This window comes from Myxine glutinosa, chromosome 11 (assembly GCF_964187855.1).
Source record: "Myxine glutinosa chromosome 11, kmMyxGlut1.1, whole genome shotgun sequence".
In the NCBI taxonomy this organism is placed as follows: Eukaryota; Metazoa; Chordata; class Myxini; order Myxiniformes; family Myxinidae; genus Myxine; species Myxine glutinosa.
In genome coordinates this window covers 130,171,771-130,191,342 of record NC_136271.1, presented here as the reverse complement: position 1 = coordinate 130,191,342, position 19,572 = coordinate 130,171,771, and the positions used below count along the sequence as shown (strand labels likewise).

At 47.8% G+C, this 19,572-nt stretch overlaps 1 protein-coding gene across 2 annotated transcripts in view; it reads left to right on the top strand.

Annotated features, from left to right (window-relative positions):
* The window catches only part of FARSB (phenylalanyl-tRNA synthetase subunit beta), a 69,747-nt gene that overhangs the window by 14,458 nt on the left and 35,717 nt on the right, over nt 1-19,572 (top strand). For both annotated transcript variants that reach the window (XM_078787116.1, XM_078787115.1), the window contains exon 4: nt 1,532-1,604. In XM_078787116.1, the coding sequence (XP_078643242.1) occupies nt 1,533-1,604 (72 nt within the window). In that variant the 5' untranslated portion in view covers nt 1,532. The remainder of the gene's footprint in view (nt 1-1,531; nt 1,605-19,572) is intronic.

Below are 19,572 nucleotides of genomic sequence, written 5' to 3'. Positions count from 1 at the left end.
AATGAAAAAGAAAGTAAGCCCTAACTGTCAGAGAATTTATTTTGATATATCTCGGAATTAGAGGAGAAAAACATCATTTAAGAAAAATAATAAAAGCTTTAATGCAGTAAAACAGATTTTAAAAATCCCAAATTTTTTCCCCTGGATCCGGAATAATATCCTGAGCTTCACCAAAAACTAATCAATTCTTCCTTATCCCAAGGGCAATCATCCCACCAACTTTCATCCAAATCCGTTCATAACTTTTCCAGATATCTTGTTCACAAACACACGAACACACACACGGACGGACACGATCGAATGCATTACTCCCTGGCGGGAGTAATTGCATTCAGAATCATTGGAATCTCCCGCGATGAAGCTAACTCCAAGGGCCTCTCACTCGCTCACCGCAGGCAGGTTGGTGGTCTTTCCGTCTTCTACCGACTCCTCTCTGGCCTTGCTCCCCCAGCTCTCTCTGGGCTCTGTCCCCCCAATATTCCTGCAACCCTCTTATGGTTAAACTGCCAAAATTAAGACTCTCTGCTCACCTTCACGCCTTCATTCCTCTTTTCTCCCACCTCTGGAACAAACTCCCTCACTCTCTTCAATCCCACTCCACCTTCCAGGTCTTTAAAACAGCTGTTCACCACCATCTCTTATCTTCCCCCATCCAAAACCTTGATCTTTTCTATCCCTGCTAATTTCACCCCAATTCCACTTTTTTGAAATACCAACTTCTGTCCTGGAAGTCCTTGGTGTCCTTGTGTTTTATACTTCTCCCCCACCCCCCCCCTTCCCACGCCTCCTCCCCCCAAGCCCTCTCCCTCCCACACATCTCCCTGCTCTTAAATGTTGTGTGCTCTCAAGTGTTTGTGTGCTTCGCCTTCTCTTGTCTTCCGCTCCCTCTTTTTATATATTTTGTTTGTCTGGTTGATTTGTTTGTGAAGTAAATGTCAGCTCTTTCACGAGCCTCGATTCAGTATACAAAAAAATAAGAAAAGAACCTATTTTATAGCCATTGGGGGATTGGGACACTGAGCTCCAAGCCTACAGTAGTAAATTAGACGGGTGAATTAGGTTTGTGAATTTAAGGCGCCATTTAAAAGTGAGCCACTAACAAGCTCCGCTTATTCCTGTTGACGGATTTGCCACGGCCGCATAGTTCTTAAACCATCGACCTGGATGCAAATTACGGACGGACGTGGAGACCTCATGTCCCCTTTCTGCCTGGCGTTCGTCGGTGTGGTTAGAATCCCGTGGCCAAAATAACACACACACACACACACACTCACACACTCACACACAGTCACACACACACACCTGTTATTCACAAATCTAATAATTTGCCTCGAGATCTCACTATTGAGGATAAGATGTTTGTTTACGTAAGCTGCAGAGACCAGGAAGCAATGGCTGTGCCGTTTGTCTCGTGTGGTGTGTTCAAACAAGCTCAGGCGAAATTTTTCGTAAAAGGTGCAGTGTTGGCTGCTACTAGATTACTGTGCAGAACCCAGTGATTAATAGGCTTTGTTTTCATGCTCGGCTACAGAATGGATGCTCCAAGGTACCGCTGCGTCCAGCCTCCTGGTGGACGTCACCAGCGTCTAATCATTACTTCACAGGTAAGGGATGAACACATCCTGCTTACCTTTCCATATTTTAACCACCTAGTTTCCATATTATCAGTGATACAGTTGCCCTGGTTGGGAGAGTAACGTGGTGAACTTTCCAACAGTGCACGTTACAGAAATATAAATAGTGAAACATTCATAAAGTAGTGCTTTGCATTTTACTGCATGATCACTTCAACTATCGGCTGGCAGGATGTCCTGGAGGTAAGCACCCTCGCTTCTAAGCTGTCTAGCCTCGGTTAGAATCTCGGCCCAGGTATAACCTGTCATCCTGGTGTTTTACAACAGGGTGATTGGTCAGTTTGTGTGCTGCCCCTCGGATGCATGTTCAACTTGTTGTCCTATCTGCTGGCGTAGGTTGGTGGACATTTTAAAGATCCCACGGTGTCCCTCGAGAAGAGTTGGCGAGCTATTGCTGGCACCCTGAACAAATTCCAAATCCGTGCCCTTACCTGTAGAGGGAATTGCATCAGCGGCACAGTCTCACCCACAGCCAATAATGCGATGCTGCAGCCTTGTGCTGCATGCGAAGGAAGACGATGATTCCTACTCTCGCTGGTAAAATGTCAGTACTCCTCAAAGCCTGGTGTTGGCTTAACGGTTAAGGTTGCTGGCTTGAGATTTTAGTGTCCTAAGTTTGAGCCCCTGTCATACCATTGAATTAACACCAGGTGGGTTGACTCAGCCTGGCATCCTTCTGAGGTCGGCAAAATGAGTACCAGCAGACTGGCAATAGAGGACATTGCATCAGCGGCACAGCCGTGCTCCCAGAAAATGATGCAACCAGCAGCCGCAAGCTGCACACAAACCACCAGTAGTCCTCAGATTCCATGCTCTCTCCATTTTATTTCTCCCATCCTGGTATATGGACGTTTTTCTAATTACATTATTTAGCCCAAAGTGACTGTGTACCATCATGTCAATTACCAATGTCGTCATTTCCTATTTATATCTGAGCATGTCTTGGCGTGATGCCTCGTTTTCATACGTGCACGCCACTTCCTCATTTTTGATGATTGCCCTTACTTTGTTCTTCCATTACGTTTTTGGTGTTGGTATATTAAAGTTTTGCAGATATGCTTGAGGACTATTCTGCACGTGTTGTTTTACCTTTATGGATATAGTTATGATTTTCTCTGCAACCGTTGGTCCGATTGACAGGAAATTTTCACCAGAGGTGCACCTCCACCAGGATAAGTTTTTAAATTATGATGTCATAGGTCACGTGGTATGGGCACCCCATCTTCGAAAAACCGAAAAACTTTGCACCTCTGTCTCCAAAAGCGCTGCATACAAAAAAAATGAGACATGGCTCATTGTAAAGAACTCTCCATGGGGAATAGCATATGTTAATGATGATGTCATAGGTTCCTCCATTATGACGTCATAATTCGACAAGTACAAAACTTCATCTGATTAAGATGTAATTTCTTGAGCGTCATACATGGATAAATTGGTGGTGGGAAAAAAATATGATGATGTCATCGGTCACGTGGTTCAGCCGCCATATTTGTTTTAGCATCAAAGCCTTAATAACCACTAAAACACGTCCTGGCGAACTAAAACATCTCTAATTGCTCTTTCTTGTTTCCTTTTTGATATACAGTATGTATATATATATATATATATATATATATATATATATATATATATATATATGTATATATATATGTATATATATATATGTATATGTATATATATATGTATATGTATATGTATATATATGTATATATATATATATATGTATATATATGTATATATATATATATATGTATATATATGTATATATATATATATATATGTATATATATATATATATGTATATGTATATATATGTATATATATATATATATGTATATATATGTATATATATATATATATGTATATATATGTATATATATATATATATATGTATATATATGTATATATATATATATGTATATATATGTATATATATATATATATATGTATATATATGTATATATATATATATATATATGTATATATATGTATATGTATATATATGTATATATATGTATATATATATATATATATATGTATATATATGTATATATATATATGTATATATATGTATATATATATATGTATATATATATATGTATATATATGTATATATATATATGTATATATATGTATATGTATATATATGTATATATATATATATGTATATATATATATATGTATATGTATATATATGTATATATATGTATATATATGTATATATATATATATATATATATGTATATATGTATGTATATATATGTATATATATATATATATATATATGTATATATGTATGTATATATATATATGTATATATATGTATATATATATATATGTATATATATGTATATATATATATGTATATATATATATATGTATATATATATATATATATATATGTATATATATACATGTATATATATATATATTGTTACAGACACGACTTTGATGTTAAGGTGGGCCGAGCGGGATGGCCGCCGTATCCGTACAAGTTACCCGATTGTGCCCGAACGTTGACTAGCCGCGCTATGCTGGCTCAATAAGAAAAAGAAGACACCCGGCTGGATTACAATCACACAATACGACACCAACGTTTCGATTCTCAAGTATATTCGTACGGAAAAGGTTAGATTACAGGGGCTAGAGGTATATTACAGGAAGACAGGCACTTAGACACACTCTTATATTAACCCCGGACAGACGACAGACACACGGGACAAAATGCTGACTCACACGGGGGTTGATGAAAAGGAAAGGCAGGTCGCGATGGCTCAAGGTGCACTCTTGGCTCAAGGCAGAATCGACTCGGTCCGGTCCAGAGATGCGGGGAGGTATCGTCGCGCTGGGGGTGGCGGTGGCTTCTCTCTCCAGTCTCCAAGCTGAGGCGCATCTCACGTCACGTCCGGCAAGCGGCTGCGTATATCCGGCGGGGAGTGACACGCCCTCGGCTCGTTAGCTCCGCCTCGTGGAATCGGCACGTTGCTTCTCATTGGGTGCGTGCGGGGGGGGTTACTGGCTCCGCCCCTGACGAGGAGCTGACAGCCAGCCCCTTCGGGGTAACCCCGTGGAGCGCATGGTCTGGAGCTAATCGAGCCGGTGTGAGGACGCATCCTCCCCCGCTCCGCCGCCATCTCCTCTGTTGTTGTTGTAATTGTTGTTGTAGTTGTTGTTATTGTTGTTGTTTGGGGAAGAAGATGGGAGGAGGTATGGGAAAGGTCCTAAACTCACTACTGGTGCCATATAATCACATTCTGGTGCAACGAAGAGTCATAATTAATGGAAACGAGGCCTTAACTGACATAGATTAAGAATAACTAGGAAGATGTCCGAAAGTTGGCTACGTGTGGTGCGGTGGACCTGGGCACGACATTCAATGGGGGAATAAGGGGAAGGTCGGCTCTACTGATTGTTATTTACATGCAATGGGACTAGGGAATGGGGGATTGGGGAAAGTTGGGGAGTATTGGAGAAAATAGGGGAATATTTACAAGCGGATATGGAGGCCAAATTCCATATTCGCAACATTGCACCCTTCTCTACCCTCGGGGCGTCCCGACCCGATAAATTTTTACCTACTTTAGTGTGGCACGCAATGTAGTTCCCTCTACTATTAACTCTACCCTGAGTGCGACAGTTTTACAGATATTCACAAATGAGTAAATATGTCCCCCTGCGACGTTGCACCCTTCTCCTCACAGAAACACACCCACAGGATAACCGAATCCGGAAAGAATTCTCAAACTACACATACAGCCGGTAGGGAGCATTATTTACAAGATTACGCTGATATCTACACTACGATCCAGGACCTGTCTTTGGAGGAACACATGCAGATGTTATGCATAGAGAGAGAGCGCGCTTGCCAACATCGATACACCAACCCACGAGTGCTCTGTGGCCGACGGCCTTTAATAACGTGCAGAGCACCCTTCCCGAGCATCAAAAGCACCACCCCACCACCAATCGGTGCAGTCACCATTGTTCATTGGAATAAAAATAAATTCGACAACCCCTAACCCTGCAGGTGTCTCTTGCTCTTCTTGTGGTGCACTTGGTGTTAATTAAAAGTGGTTCACCTGTATGGCATAGGTGCCACGTTGACCCATAGGTCCATCCCCGGGTGGTGCTTGGCCGCAAACGAACTGCGGTCCATTGTGGGTGGCCACAAACATTGCGGTCCATATGGTGTACCGATCCAGGCAGCGAACAGCGAAAGTGCAGGCCCACAACTGCGTCGCCAGCACCTCTCTCTCCTCTCTCTCTACCCCAAAGCCAGATCCTCGGAGGTGGGAGACAACAGAAGAAACAAGTGAGTAAGGTGGTAAGGGCGCAAAAGTGCACGCAATATAAGGTAATGCACACTGGGGGCACATGGGAACCAGGTGAGACAGGTACGTTCCTATCGTACGCCCCCCCCCCACCAGGTAACCTACATGGCCCCTCCCTTACCCCTTACTGCATCCACAAAACACAACACTACCCATAAACATCTACTTTACAAATCGACAAACATCCCTACTGTCTTCCCCGTTCCTCCCATAAACCAAATTCGTCTTCTCTCCCTCCTAACCAATCAAATTTGCCATTTTCAACTCTCATCAAAATTTGCCATCTCCAACTCAACATCATAATTTGCCATTACCAATTCATCATCAGTCCCTCCTAGGGAGGGAGAGATGGAATCACCCCAATGTCTCATCCACGTCGTGATGCGTCTCACAAATCCACACAGCGATTCATCTCCTGCAACAAAACAAAGAAAACACAGGTGTGGAGTCATCATCATCACCACAGGTAAGTGGCTGCGTATGGTGCGACAGGTTCATCAATCCTAACTATCTCCTAAATGACTTTAACAACTTTACACTACCCGGGGTCTCTCTCCGGCCAAACCATTGGCCCTCTTACACTATGGGTTCTAAAAACCAATTCCCATTGGCCAAACTGTGGTGCTCTTCAATTTGGGGTCTCACTCCCCCGATTCATCTCCCGGTGCCCTCGCACAATTTCTGGGCTGCGGCGTGTACCTCTCCCAGTGGGTCTACCCACCTGCACACCTCCACCACTGCAGTTGCCTCCGAGCTTACCTAGCTCCTCACCCTAACCTAACTACCTGGGGAAGGCCCTCTCGCACTCTCCCCACTCGGTGCCCTCTCTGGCACTGGGCTACCCGGGTCCGTCCTCCGGATCCTCGGGCCCCATCCACAACTCTACCGGCTCCCAGAGCCCACCTGCGGCCTCACCTGGCCGACATCCTCACAGTGGTGGAGTGCTCAACCAACTACACACACTAACAGGCTACACGCCCAGCCATTTCCACAACACTAATGCACCCATTCACAACACCATTCTGCAACCGCACCACAAGTGCCAATATTCAACCACAATTTACCTGCACCCTCTACCTAACACTTACACTACCCGCCCCAGGTACTCGTGAAAGGGGGTCCACTCTTCCCCCATCCACACCTTCGCACCATGCACACCACTCCGTACCACTTACTCCAACTCTCTCCACACACCTGTACCTGCACACCTGTGCTCTCACACCTGGTGCCACCTGCACCCTTCTCTCCCCAAGCGCATTCGCGCTGATCCACAACACTCACTACTCATACACTGCTCCACACACCTGTCCAGTTGCACACCTGTGCAATCACACCTGTTCAATTCTCACAAACACGGCATCATCTCAGCTAACTACTCCCTTCTGAAACTTGCGCTTCCCAGTCGTCCCTTTACACTATTGCGCTCCCTCGTCATTATAATCCACACTAATCTACCTGCGGCCCCACTACAGGTATCAGTCACTAACTAACCTTAACGTTACCTAAGGTCATCTTCTCTAGATCCCTACACACAATATCCTAACCCACCCGGGCTAGTTTTCACTGCCATACACCCCATAAGCTATTGCTCCTTTGCCCCCCACCTGTGAGGGATGGTGGATTTGCCATCCCACCACATCGGGGGTCTCTCACTACCAATTTTGCACATCAAATTTCAACAAATTAAAAATTTGCCAATCACTGCCCATCATCTGCCAATCACTACTGCCAATCCCTTGCCAATCATCAAATTTTGTTTTTCTCTAATTTTGGGTCCAAAACACTAACCTCATCACCCAGTCGACTCACTAATACCTCTCGGTGCGCCAATCCTTGTCCAAAGCCCGGCTTCGTAAAGCCAAGCAATGGATGCTGGTTGTTTTGTGCCAGCGGCTGGATGCGTCCGGCATTCGGGGCAGGGACGGGGGCTTACCCGGGCCGAGATCCCACTCCTGACACCAATTGTTACAGATCGCGGTTATGATGTTATAGACCGAGCGGTGGTTTAAAACCGCGACCTAACAAAAACTCACCCGATTCACCCAGACTTTGGCCGGATCGCACCGCAGCTGCTCAATGAGGGGAAAAGACAAAAACGACGAATGCAAAGAGGAAAAGGAATAAAACGAGAAGACGTACAGACGAGTAATGGGTTTTATTATTTACACACACAGTCGAACTGCGCCAGGTACGCGCGTAGATCACTCTTGCCGTCATACGGCGCGAGTGGGACCTTGTGGGACCACCTCATATGTGAGTCGTTGCCCGCCTGCCGGACCCCGTGCGTCGCCCCTTGCGGGGTCAGCGCGGGGCCGAACCGGCCGGGCCCCCACAGTACACTACCCCCAAGGGGCTCTCGTGCCTCCCCGGTCCCTCCAACAACTACCCCTGTTGGTGTTGATGCCTGGGTCACACCTCCGCAACCCGCTACCCATTCCATACCACCACCACCACAACCTTGCTCACCCACACCTCGCACCTCTCGTTCCATACCCTCCGGACCAGCCATACACCTCACTCTTGGCCTCTCACGAACATCCGGGTCTATCTCGACCCCCAAGCTTATTAAATCACCTGGCGCATCATACGCACGACCATATTGGTCACCACTTACACCGGGTCCTCTTTCTCTTCGCTTCTCCTCCATCACCTGCGAATCCCTCATCCGGTTAATGAGCACATCATCACGATCCGAACACAGACTCTGGACCAATTCTTTTACCTCCTCTTTTATCTCTTTCTTATCCTCTCTCCGTCGCTTTTTAATTTCGCTCACCCCTTCTTCCACTTCTTCTAATTTTTGCTTCATCTCCTTCATCTCTTCGTGCGCCCCTTTAAGTTCTTCCTCTAACTCCACTTTATTTTTTTCTATGTGCTCCCGCACCTCCCGCTCTTTAACCTCCATTACCTCTACCACCTTGTCCATTTTCCTCGTCAGGTCCTCATGTACCGTCTGGCACTCTTTTTTAATTACCCCTACATCCTTTTTCATCTCTTTCTGTGTCGATTTTAAACCCTCTATTACCGCTGTGTTCTTCTTTACCTGGTCCCCCAACTCCTTTTGTCCCACTGTCAGTTGTTCTACTCCCAGCGTCAACTCCTCTATACCACCTTGCAATTTTACAGTCCCCTTTCTCACCTCTTTCTCCATGCGCTCCTTACAGTGCCTCACCTCCTCGCGCACTCCTCCGACCTCCTCACTCACTCCTCTTCTGATCTCCTCTCCCATCACTTGCATCTCCTGCCCAGATGCCACCCTCATCTGCTCCATTTCCTCCCTGTGAGCATCCAGTTTGGTTTCTACCCCTATTCTGACCCCCTCTATCTGCTGCTCCATTTGTTTAACTTCCCTTTCCGCTTGGTCCCTCATGTCCCTCAATTTGCCTTCCATACTGTTTTCTAACCCCTCTAACCCATTTTTCACTCCCTCTATCTGATTCTCCTGGGCAGCCATTCTATTTTCTACCCCCATTAACCCATTTTTCACTTCTTTTATCCCGTTGTCTAACCCCTCAAAATTATTGTCTAACTTCCCAAATTTCTTGTCTAACTCCCCGATTTGATTCCCTAGTCGTTCCCCCATTCTGTTTTCCATTTTCTCCATTTCCCTGGCTCTTTTTTCGTTGTCGCTCTTCGACTCTGCCATGTATTCGCTAAACCGTGCCATGAACTGCTGCATGTCAAACGGCTGCATGTTAAAGCCCGCTGATACAGCCGGCTCGGCTACCGCGCGCTCGTGCGAGGCGCCTTTTTGCGCGCCCGCTACTTCGTGCGTGACGGCGCTATTTTGCGAACCTGCCGCCCTCACTGCTTCGCTCTCCTCTTGTCCCTCAATTTGGTCCTGGACCGACCCTGCTTCACTCTCCCCTACCGGACCCCAGCCGTCTTGATCCGCCATAGCGCGACTTTCAAAATTCGAGTTTCGTAAAACAAATTCGAAATTTCGCCGTTATACTTTCGTCGAGCGCAGTACCCGCGCTCCGGATCGATTTTGTCGAGCGCCGTACGCGCTCCGGATCGATTTTGTCGAGCGCAGTACGCGCTCCGGATCGATTTTCCCTCCCAAAATTTGGGCCTAACTAATTTAGTCCCGGGTCCGAATCTCACTCCTCGACACCAATTGTTACAGACACGACTTTGATGTTAAGGTGGGCCGAGCGGGATGGCCGCCGTATCCGTACAAGTTACCCGATTGTGCCCGAACGTTGACTAGCCGCGCTATGCTGGCTCAATAAGAAAAAGAAGACACCCGGCTGGATTACAATCACACAATACGACACCAACGTTTCGATTCTCAAGTATATTCGTACGGAAAAGGTTAGATTACAGGGGCTAGAGGTATATTACAGGAAGACAGGCACTTAGACACACTCTTATATTAACCCCGGACAGACGACAGACACACGGGACAAAATGCTGACTCACACGGGGGTTGATGAAAAGGAAAGGCAGGTCGCGATGGCTCAAGGTGCACTCTTGGCTCAAGGCAGAATCGACTCGGTCCGGTCCAGAGATGCGGGGAGGTATCGTCGCGCTGGGGGTGGCGGTGGCTTCTCTCTCCAGTCTCCAAGCTGAGGCGCATCTCACGTCACGTCCGGCAAGCGGCTGCGTATATCCGGCGGGGAGTGACACGCCCTCGGCTCGTTAGCTCCGCCTCGTGGAATCGGCACGTTGCTTCTCATTGGGTGCGTGCGGGGGGGGGTTACTGGCTCCGCCCCTGACGAGGAGCTGACAGCCAGCCCCTTCGGGGTAACCCCGTGGAGCGCATGGTCTGGAGCTAATCGAGCCGGTGTGAGGACGCATCCTCCCCCGCTCCGCCGCCATCTCCTCTGTTGTTGTTGTAATTGTTGTTGTAGTTGTTGTTATTGTTGTTGTTTGGGGAAGAAGATGGGAGGAGGTATGGGAAAGGTCCTAAACTCACTACTGGTGCCATATAATCACATTCTGGTGCAACGAAGAGTCATAATTAATGGAAACGAGGCCTTAACTGACATAGATTAAGAATAACTAGGAAGATGTCCGAAAGTTGGCTACGTGTGGTGCGGTGGACCTGGGCACGACATTCAATGGGGGAATAAGGGGAAGGTCGGCTCTACTGATTGTTATTTACATGCAATGGGACTAGGGAATGGGGGATTGGGGAAAGTTGGGGAGTATTGGAGAAAATAGGGGAATATTTACAAGCGGATATGGAGGCCAAATTCCATATTCGCAACAATATGTATATATATATATATGTATATATATATATATATATATATATATATATATATATATATATATATATATATATATATGTATATATATATGTATATATATATATATGTATATATATATGTATATATATATATATGTATATATATATATATGTATATATATATATATGTATATATATATGTATATATATATATATGTATATATATATATATGTATATATATATATATGTATATATATGTATATATATGTGTATATGTGTATATATGTATATATGTGTATATGTATATATATGTGTATATGTGTATATATGTATATATATATATATGTATATATATATATGTATATATATGTATATGTATATATGTATATGTATATATGTATATATGTATATATATATGTATATATTGTTGCGAATATGGAATTTGGCCTCCATATCCGCTTGTAAATATTCCCCTATTTTCCCCAATACTCCCCAACTATCCCCAATCCCCCATTCCCTAGTCCCATTGTCTGTAAACAACAATCAGTAGAGCCGACCTTCCCCTTATTCCCCCATTAAATGTCGTGCCCAGGTCCACCGCACCACACGTAGACAACTTTCGGACATCTTGCTAGTTATTCTTAGTCTATGTCAGTTAAGGCCTCGTTTCCATTAATTATGACTCTTCGTTGCACCAGAATGTGATTATATGGCACCAGTAGTGAGTTTAGGACCTTTCCCATACCTCCTCCCATCTTCTTCCCCCGTCTACAACAACAGAGGGGCACGGCGCTGCGCGGGGGGGGAGTGTGCGTCCTCCCACCGGCTCGGTTAGCCGCCATCGACAATGCGCTCCAGACAACGCGCTCCAGACCATGCGCTCCACGGGGTTACCACAAAGGGGCTCCTTGTCAGCTCCTCGTCAAGGGCGGAGCCGGTAACCCCCCCGCACGCACCCAATGAGAAGCAACGTGCCGATTCCACGAGGCGGAGCTAACGAGCCGAGGGCGTGTCACTCCCCGCCGGATATACGCGGCCCCGCGCCGGATGTGACGTCAGATGCGCCCCCAGCTGAAGAGAAAGAAGGACCTGCGAGCGCTGAGAGAGATGCGCCCCGCCTGAGAAAGAACGTTACCCCCGAGCGCTGTGACCTCCCCGCATCTTTGGACCGGACTGTACCCTGCCTTGAGCCAAGAGTGCACCTTGAGCCATCGCTACTTGCCTTTCCTTGCCATCAATCCCCGTGTGAGTCAGCCGTTGTCCCGTTTACCTGTCGTCTGTCCGGGGTTAAGATAAGCCTGTGTCTAAGTGCCCATCTTTTCTGTGCTTTACCTCTAGCCCCTGTAATCTAACCTTTTCCGTACGAATATAATTGAGAATCGAAACATTGGTGTCTGTCATTATAATCCAGCCGTGTGTCTTCTTTTTCCTTATTGATCCAGCGTAGCGCGGCTCCGTCAACGTTCGAGTACAATCGGGTAATTTGTGCGGACACGACGGCCATTCCGCTCGGCCCACCTTAACATCAAAGTCGTGTCTGTAACAATTGGTGTCAGGAGTGTCGGATTCGGACCTGGGACTAAATTTATTAGGCCCAAATTTTGGAACACCAATTGTACCACTAGGGTAACAATTGGTGTCGAGGAGTGAGATTCGGACCCGGGACTAAATTAGTTAGGCCCAAATTTTGGGAGGGAAAATCGATTCGGAGCGCGTACTGCGCTCGACAAAATCGATCCGGAGCGCGGTCCCGCGGTTACTGCGCTCGACGAAATTATAACAGCAAAATTTGGATTTGTGTTACGAAACTCGAATTTTGAAAGTCGCGCTATGGCGGATCAAGACGGCTGGGGTCCGGTAGGGGAGAGTGAAGCAGGGTCGGTCCAGGACCAAATTGAGACACGTGAGGAGAGCGAAACAGCGGGGGTAGCAGACGCGCGAAATGGCGCCTCGCACATAGCTACGGCGGCCGCACCCGCTGCACAAGTGGGAGGGATGGCCCAGATGCAGGTCCTCATGGAGCAATTTATGGCGCAAATGCAGGCGTCCCTCAAACTGCAGAGTAACCAATTGGGGGTAATGGGGAACCGGATGGAGGCTCAGAGTGAGCAAATGGGGGTAATGAGGGACGAAGCGAGGGCTCAGAGTGAGCAATTGGGGGTAATGAGGGACGAAGCGAGGGGTACCGGTGAGGGGTTAGACAACGGGATAAAAGAAGTGAAAAATGGGTTAATGGGGGTAGAAAATAGAATGGCTGCCCAGGAGAATCAGATAGAGGGAGTGAAAAATGGGTTAGAGGGGTTAGAAAACAGTATGGAAGGCAAATTGAGGGACATGAGGGACCAAGCGGAAAGGGAAGTTAAACAAATGGAGCAGCAGATAGAGGGGGTCAGAATGGGGGTAGAAACGAAATTGGATGCTCACAGGGAGGAAATGGAGCAGATGAGGGTGGCATCTGGGCAGGAGATGCAAGTGATGGGAGAGGAGATCAGAAGAGGAGTGAGTGAGGAGGTCGGAGGAGTGCGCGAGGAGGTGAGGCACTGTGAGGAGCACATGGAAAAGGAGGTGAGAAAGGCGACTGTAAAGTTACAAGGGGGCATAGAGGACCTGACGCAGGAGGTGGAGCAGCTGACGGTGGGGCAGACGGAGTTAGTGGAGCAGGTTCAAAGGAACACTGCGGTATTAGGAGGTTTAAAAGCGACACAAAACGACATAAAAAACGACTTGATAGCGACGAAGAGGGAATGTCAGATGGTACGTGAGGGACTGACAACGAGGTTGGACGAGGTGATAGAGGTAATGGAGACGAAGGACCGGCAGGTGAGGACGCACGTGGAAACGGTCAAGGTAGCCTTGGAGGACGAGCTTGAGGAGACGTACCGGGGAATAAAAGAGGTGAAGCACAAATTAGAAGAAGTGGAAGAGGGGGTGAGCGAAATTAAAAAGCGACGGAGAGAGGATAAGAAAGAGATAAAAGAGGAGGTAAAAGAATTGGTCCAAAGTCTGTGTTCGGATCGTGATGATGTGCTCATTAACCGGATGAGGGATTCGCAGGTGATGGAGGAGAAGCGAAGAGAAAGAGGACCCGGTGTAAGTGGTGACCAATATGGTCGTGCGTATGATGCGCCAGGGGATTTAAGAAGCTTGGGGGTCGAGATGGACCCGGGTGTTCGTGAGAGGCCGTTGGTGAAGTGTGCGACAGGTCTGGTGTGCGAAAAAGGAGGTGTGCAAGAAAGTCCGACTCTGGGGTGTGTGAGGAAAAAGTGTGTGCCAAGGAGTGAGTGTGCTGGCGAGAGTGAGTCGGTCGTAGCGCGTGTGCGAGGGAGCACATGGAAGTGCGGTGTGGTAAGTGTAACAGAGGGTGTGACGGGAGAGTGTGCGCAAGAGTCTGCGCGAGAAAGGTGTGTGACGGACAGGTGCATGAGGAAAGAGTGCGCTGTCAGAAGTAAGGAAGAGTGTCCACCTGTGGTGAGTGTTACAGAGGGTGTAACGGGAGAGTGTGCGCGAGAAAGGTGTGTGACGGACAGGTGCATGAGGAAAGAGTGCGCTGTCAGAAGTAAGGAAGAGTGTCCACCTGTGGTGAGTGTTACAGAGGGTGTAACAGGAGAGTGTGCGCGAGAAAGGTGTGTGACGGACAGGTGCATGGGGAAAGAGTGCGCTGTCAAGAGTAAGGGTGAGTGCGCTGTCAAGAATGGAGGTGAGAGTAGTGAGAGTGACAAGGAGAGTGAGCTAGTTGTGACAGGTGAGCGAGGATGTACACCTGGGATGGAAGGATGCACACCTGGAATGGTAGAGCGTGAGTGGGAATGCACGCTGGAGTTGGTGGTGAGGCACGTGGTTGGGTGTGCGAATGAGGGCACACCTGTGATTGTCACAGAGGAGGTGACAGACCAGGGGGCGCGAAGAGGTGTATTGGTGAGGTGTGCGACCAACGAATGTGTGCCAAAGTGTTCGGTGGTCAGGTGTGTGACCAAGGCTGTGGGTGGAATGGGTGTGCCTGGGTGTGTAAGGAACGGTACAAGGAGCATGGAAACGGCTGGATGTGTGAGCAAGGAACGGGCTGCGGGGTGTAAGCGTCCAGGTGAAGCATCGACGTTAGACGGGATAGAGTTTAGAACGACTTATAGCCGAATCGGGCCCTCGGTGCGTGCTGGGCCTCGCTTTGAACGGCCGCGTCCGTGCTCCACTAGGCGGAGCTGGCAGCCCGATAGAAAGGGTCGTCATGGCGACCACTTTTTGGTGAGACGTGCCGGCAGGTCTAGATCGGGGCATTGGATGGCTCCACGCCGAGGTGGTGTGTGGGATCTCAGCACGGGTAAGCCCCCGTCCCTGCACCGAGTGCCGGACGCATCCAGCCGCTGGCACAAAACAACCAGCATCCATTGCTTGGCTTTACGAAGCCGGGCTTTGGACAGGGATTGGCGCACCGAGAGGTATTAGTGAGTCGACTGGGTGATGAGGTTAGTGTTTTGGACCCAAAATTGGAGAAAAACAAAATTTGATGATTGGCAAGGGATTGGCAGTAGTGATTGGCAGATGATGGGCAGTGATTGGCCAAATTTTTAATTTGTTGAAATTTGATGTGCAAAATTGGTAGTGAGCGATAGGCCCGGTGGGTAAGGGTGGCATCCCTGCCACCCTTCCCATGGGGGGGGGGCAAAGGAGCAATAGTTTATGGGGTGTATGGCAGTGAAAACTAGCCCGGGTGGGTTAGGTTATATTGATAGGGCCCTAGAAGATGACATTAGGTGACGTTAAGATTAGTTAGTGACTGATACCTGTAGTGGGGACGCAGGTAGATTAGTATGGATGATAATGACGAGGGAGCGCAATAGTTTAAAGGGACGACTGGGAAGCGCAAGTTTCAGAAGGGAGTAGTTAGATGAGATGATGCCGTGTGTGTGTGAGGATGGAACAGGTGTGATTGCACAGGTGTGCAACTGGACAGGTGTGTGGAGCAGTGTGTGAGTAGTGAGTGTGTGGATCAGCGCGAATGCGCTTGGGGAGAGAAGGGTGCAGGTGGCACCAGGTGTGAGAGCACAGGTGTGCAAGTACAGGTGTGTGGAGAGAGTTGGAGTAAGTGGTACGGAGTGGTGTGCATGGTGCGAAGGTGTGAATGGGGGAAGAGTGGACCCCCATCACGGATACCCGGGGCGGGTAGTGTAAGTGTTAGGTAGAGGGTACAGGTAAATTGTGGTTGGATATTGGCATTTGTGGTGCGGTTGCAGAATGGTGTTGTGAATGGGTGCATTAGTGTTGTGGAAATGGCTGGGCGTGTAGCCTGTTAGTGTGTGTAGTTGGTTGAGCACTCCACCACTGTGAGGATGTCGGCCAGGTGAGGCCGCAGGTGGGCTCTGGGAGCCGGTAGTTGTGGATGGGGCCCGAGGATCCGGAGGATGGACCCGGGTAGCCCAGTGCCAGAGAGGGCACCGAGTGGGGAGAGTGCCAGAGGGCCTTCCCCAGGTAGTTAGGTTAGGGTGAGGAGCAGGTAAGCTCGGAGGCAACTGCAGTGGTGGAGGTGTGCAGGTGGGTAGACCCACTGGGAGAGGTACACGCCGCAGCCCAGAAATTGTGCGAGGGCACCGGGAGATGAATCGGGGGAGTGAGACCCCAAGTTGAAGAGCACCACAGTTTGGCCAATGGGAGTTGGTTTTTAGAACCCATAGTGTAAGAGGGCCAATGGTTTGGCCGGAGAAAGACCCCGGGTAGTGTAAAGTTGTTAAAGTCATTTAGGAAATAGTTAGGATTAATGAACCTGTCGCACCATACGCAGCCACTTACCTGTGGTGATGATGATGACTCCACACCTGTGTTTTCTTTGTTTTGTGTTGCAGGAAGTAAGAATTGTTGTGAGGATTTGTGAGACGCATCACGACGTGGATGAGACATTGGGGTGATTCCATCTCTCCCTCCTTAGGAGGGACTGATGATGAATTGGTGATGGCAAATTTTGATGTTGAGTTGAAAATGGCAAATTTTGATGAGAGTTGAAAATGGCAAATTTGATTGGTTAGGAGGGAGAGAAGACGAATTTGGTTTATGGGAGGAACGGGGAAGACAGTAGGGATGTTTGTTGATTTGTAAAGTAGATGTTTATGGGTAGTGTTGTGTTTTGTGGATGCAGTAAGGGGTAAGGGAGGGGCCATGTAGGTTACCTGGTGGGGGGGAGCGTACGGTAGGAACGTACCTGTCTCACCTGGTTCCCATGTGCCCCCAGTGTGCATTACCTTGCATTGCGTGCACTTTTGCGCCCTTACCACCTTACTCACTTGTCTTTTCTTTTGTCTCCCACCTCCGAGGATCTGGCTTTGGGGTAGAGAGAGAGGAGAGAGAGGTGCTGGCTACGCAGTTGTGGGCCTGCACTTTCGCTGTTGGCTGCCTGGATCGATACACCATATGGACCGCAATGTTTGTGGCCACCCACAATGGACCGCAGTTCGTTTGCGGCCAAGCACCACCCGTTGATGGACCTATGGGTCAACGTGGCACCTATGCCATACAGGTGAACCACTAATAGTTAACACCACTGAAGGCCACACGAAGAGCAAGAGACACCTGCAGGGTTAGGGGTTGTCGAATTTATTTTTATTCCCATGAACAATGGTGACTGCACCGGATGGTGCTGACTGTGTGGTGGGGTGGTGCTTTTGATGCTGGGAAAGGGTGCTCTGCACGTTATTAAAGGCCGTCGGCCACAGAGCACTCGTGGGTTGGTGTATCGATGCTGGCATGCGTGCGCTCTCTATGCATAACATCTGCATGGGTTCCTCCAAAAACAGGTCCTGGATCGTAGTGTAAATAGCAGCGTAGTCGTGTAAATAATGCTCCCTACCGGCTGTATGTTTAGTTTGAGGATTCTTTCCGGATTCGGTTATCCTGTGGGTGTGTTTTCTGTGAGGAGAAGGGTGCAACGTCGCAGGGGGACATATTTACTCATTTGTGAATATCTGTAAAACTGTCGCACTCAGGGTAGAGTTAATAGTAGAGGGAACTACATTGCGTGCCACACTAAAGTAGGTAAAAATTTATCGGGTCGGGACGCCCCGAGGGTAGAGAAGGGTGCAATGTTGCGAATATGGAATTTGGCCTCCATATCCGCTTGTAAATATTCCCCTATTTTCCCCAATACTCCCCAACTATCCCCAATCCCCCATTCCCTAGTCCCATTGTCTGTAAACAACAATCAGTAGAGCCGACCTTCCCCTTATTCCCCCATTAAATGTCGTGCCCAGGTCCACCGCACCACACGTAGACAACTTTCGGACATCTTGCTAGTTATTCTTAGTCTATGTCAGTTAAGGCCTCGTTTCCATTAATTATGACTCTTCGTTGCACCAGAATGTGATTATATGGCACCAGTAGTGAGTTTAGGACCTTTCCCATACCTCCTCCCATCTTCTTCCCCCGTCTACAACAACAGAGGGGCACGGCGCTGCGCGGGGGGGAGTGTGCGTCCTCCCACCGGCTCGGTTAGCCGCCATCGACAATGCGCTCCAGACAACGCGCTCCAGACCATGCGCTCCACGGGGTTACCACAAAGGGGCTCCTTGTCAGCTCCTCGTCAAGGGCGGAGCCGGTAAGCCCCCCGCACGCACCCAATGAGAAGCAACGTGCCGATTCCACGAGGCGGAGCTAACGAGCCGAGGGCGTGTCACTCCCCGCCGGATATACGCGGCCCCGCGCCGGATGTGACGTCAGATGCGCCCCCAGCTGAAGAGAAAGAAGGACCTGCGAGCGCTGAGAGAGATGCGCCCCGCCTGAGAAAGAACGTTACCCCCGAGCGCTGTGACCTCCCCGCATCTTTGGACCGGACTGTACCCTGCCTTGAGCCAAGAGTGCACCTTGAGCCATCGCTACTTGCCTTTCCTTGCCATCAATCCCCGTGTGAGTCAGCCGTTGTCCCGTTTACCTGTCGTCTGTCCGGGGTTAAGATAAGCCTGTGTCTAAGTGCCCATCTTTTCTGTGCTTTACCTCTAGCCCCTGTAATCTAACCTTTTCCGTACGAATATAATTGAGAATCGAAACATTGGTGTCTGTCATTATAATCCAGCCGTGTGTCTTCTTTTTCCTTATTGATCCAGCGTAGCGCGGCTCCGTCAACGTTTGAGTACAATCGGGTAATTTGTGCGGACACGACGGCCATTCCGCTCGGCCCACCTTAACATCAAAGTCGTGTCTGTAACAATATATATGTATATATATATATATATATATATGTATATATATATGTATATATATATGTATATATATATATATATATATATATATATATGTATATATATATATATATATATATATATATATATATATATATATATATATATATATATATATATATATATATATATATGTATATATATATATATGTATATATATATGTATATATATATGTATATATATGTATATATA